At 64.7% G+C, this 1,447-nt stretch overlaps 1 protein-coding gene across 1 annotated transcript in view; it reads right to left on the bottom strand.

Annotated features, from left to right (window-relative positions):
- LOC146589481 (disintegrin and metalloproteinase domain-containing protein 11-like) overlaps positions 1-1,447 on the bottom strand; it is a gene marked incomplete at its 3' end in the record, with an annotated part of 11,460 nt that overhangs the window by 3,672 nt on the left and 6,341 nt on the right. The window contains exon 4 of the mRNA XM_085316165.1: positions 218-316. Within this exon, the coding sequence (XP_085172291.1) occupies positions 218-316 (99 nt within the window). The remainder of the gene's footprint in view (positions 1-217; positions 317-1,447) is intronic.

Here is a 1,447-nt window from a genome sequence, read left to right on the forward strand (position 1 = left end):
GCGCAGCTTTTAGATAAATCACTGCAGTGTTTTTTTTTTTTTTTTTTTTTTTTTTTTTTTTTTTTTGGTTTGGCACCATTTACGTTCAGTGCAAACCTTGGCGGTTTGGGGCCGCCGGCAGCCGTCTGTCCGTCCGTCTGTCCCGGAGGCCCCGCTGCCGCCGGCGGCCGGAAAGGGAGCGGAGGGGACGGGGAAGGGGAGGACGCGGTTCACTTACCGGGTCTCCTGCTCTAGGTGTCCTGACCCTGGTGTCCAGCTGATGCTCCTGGACTTCGCCGCCCGAGCTCTGCCCCACTAACCTGCTGGGGAGGGTGATCTGGGACACAAACCGCCCGTCCTGCCATGCGGCCCGCGGGAACCTCCGCTGCGGAGCRCCGGCCGCCGCGGCGGGACCTGCGGGCGAGGAGAGGTGGTCGGTGGGGGCCGGGACAGTGGCATGGCCTTGGGGGGGAGAGGCGACTGGGGGACATGGAGGGTCGATACAGGGGGCTGTCCTGGAGGGTGCTGCTGGGGRACATCGAGAGGACCCAGGTATGGTGGCACAGCACCTAAGGGATGGCTGGGCGATGTGGAGGGCTGATACGGGGGCCTGTCCTGGAAGAGATGGACAAGTGACATGATGGGGACCTAGGTGTGGTGGCATGGTGCAGAGGGGATGGGCTGGTGGGGACATAACGGGAACCCAGGTATGATGGTGCAGTCAGGAAGGGATGGCTGGTGGCCACGGAGGGCTGATGCAGGGGCCTGTCCTGGAGGAGACGGACAAGGGACATGATGGGGACCCAGGTGTGGWGGCATGGGCTGGAGGGGATGGCCAGGGACATGCTGGGGACCCAGGTACGATGGTGTGGCCAGGAAGGGATGACTAGGGGATGTGGATGGCTGATATGGGGGGCTTGCCCTGGAGGGCACAGCTGGGGACCCAAGTATGGTGGCAGAGCCCGGAGGAGATGGCCCGGAATATGACGGGGACCCAGGTATGGCAGCACAGCCCAGAGGGGACAGCCAGGGGACATCCGGGCATGTCCCATGGGGTACATCCCAGAGGGATGAATGGGGGACAYGGGGTGACCCAGGTAGGGCAGCACAACTCAGAGGGGATGCGGAGTGCTGATCTGGGGACACATCCCTTAGGGGACCCCCAGGGGACCCCCAGGTATGGCAGCACGTCCTGCAGCGGACGGCTCGGGGACACGGGGGGACCGAGGTGCAGTGCTGTGCCCCAGAAAGGACACCCGAGGACAGTGCATCCTGGAGGGGACACCTAGGGGACACGGCCTGCCGGCTTGGGGATGCGTGCCAAAGGGGACGCTCGGGGGGCTCAGAGGGGACACTCGGGGACACGGAGGACCCAGGTACAGCAGCACGCCAGGAAGGGGACACCTGAGGGGACTGGCATGGGGACGCGTCCTGGAAGGGACGCTCAGGTGGCACCAGGGGAGCCGGG

Source organism: Rhea americana, unplaced genomic scaffold (genome assembly GCF_003343005.1).
Source record: "Rhea americana isolate MKP2758 unplaced genomic scaffold, rheAme1 scaffold_453, whole genome shotgun sequence".
Taxonomy (NCBI): Eukaryota; Metazoa; Chordata; class Aves; order Rheiformes; family Rheidae; genus Rhea; species Rhea americana.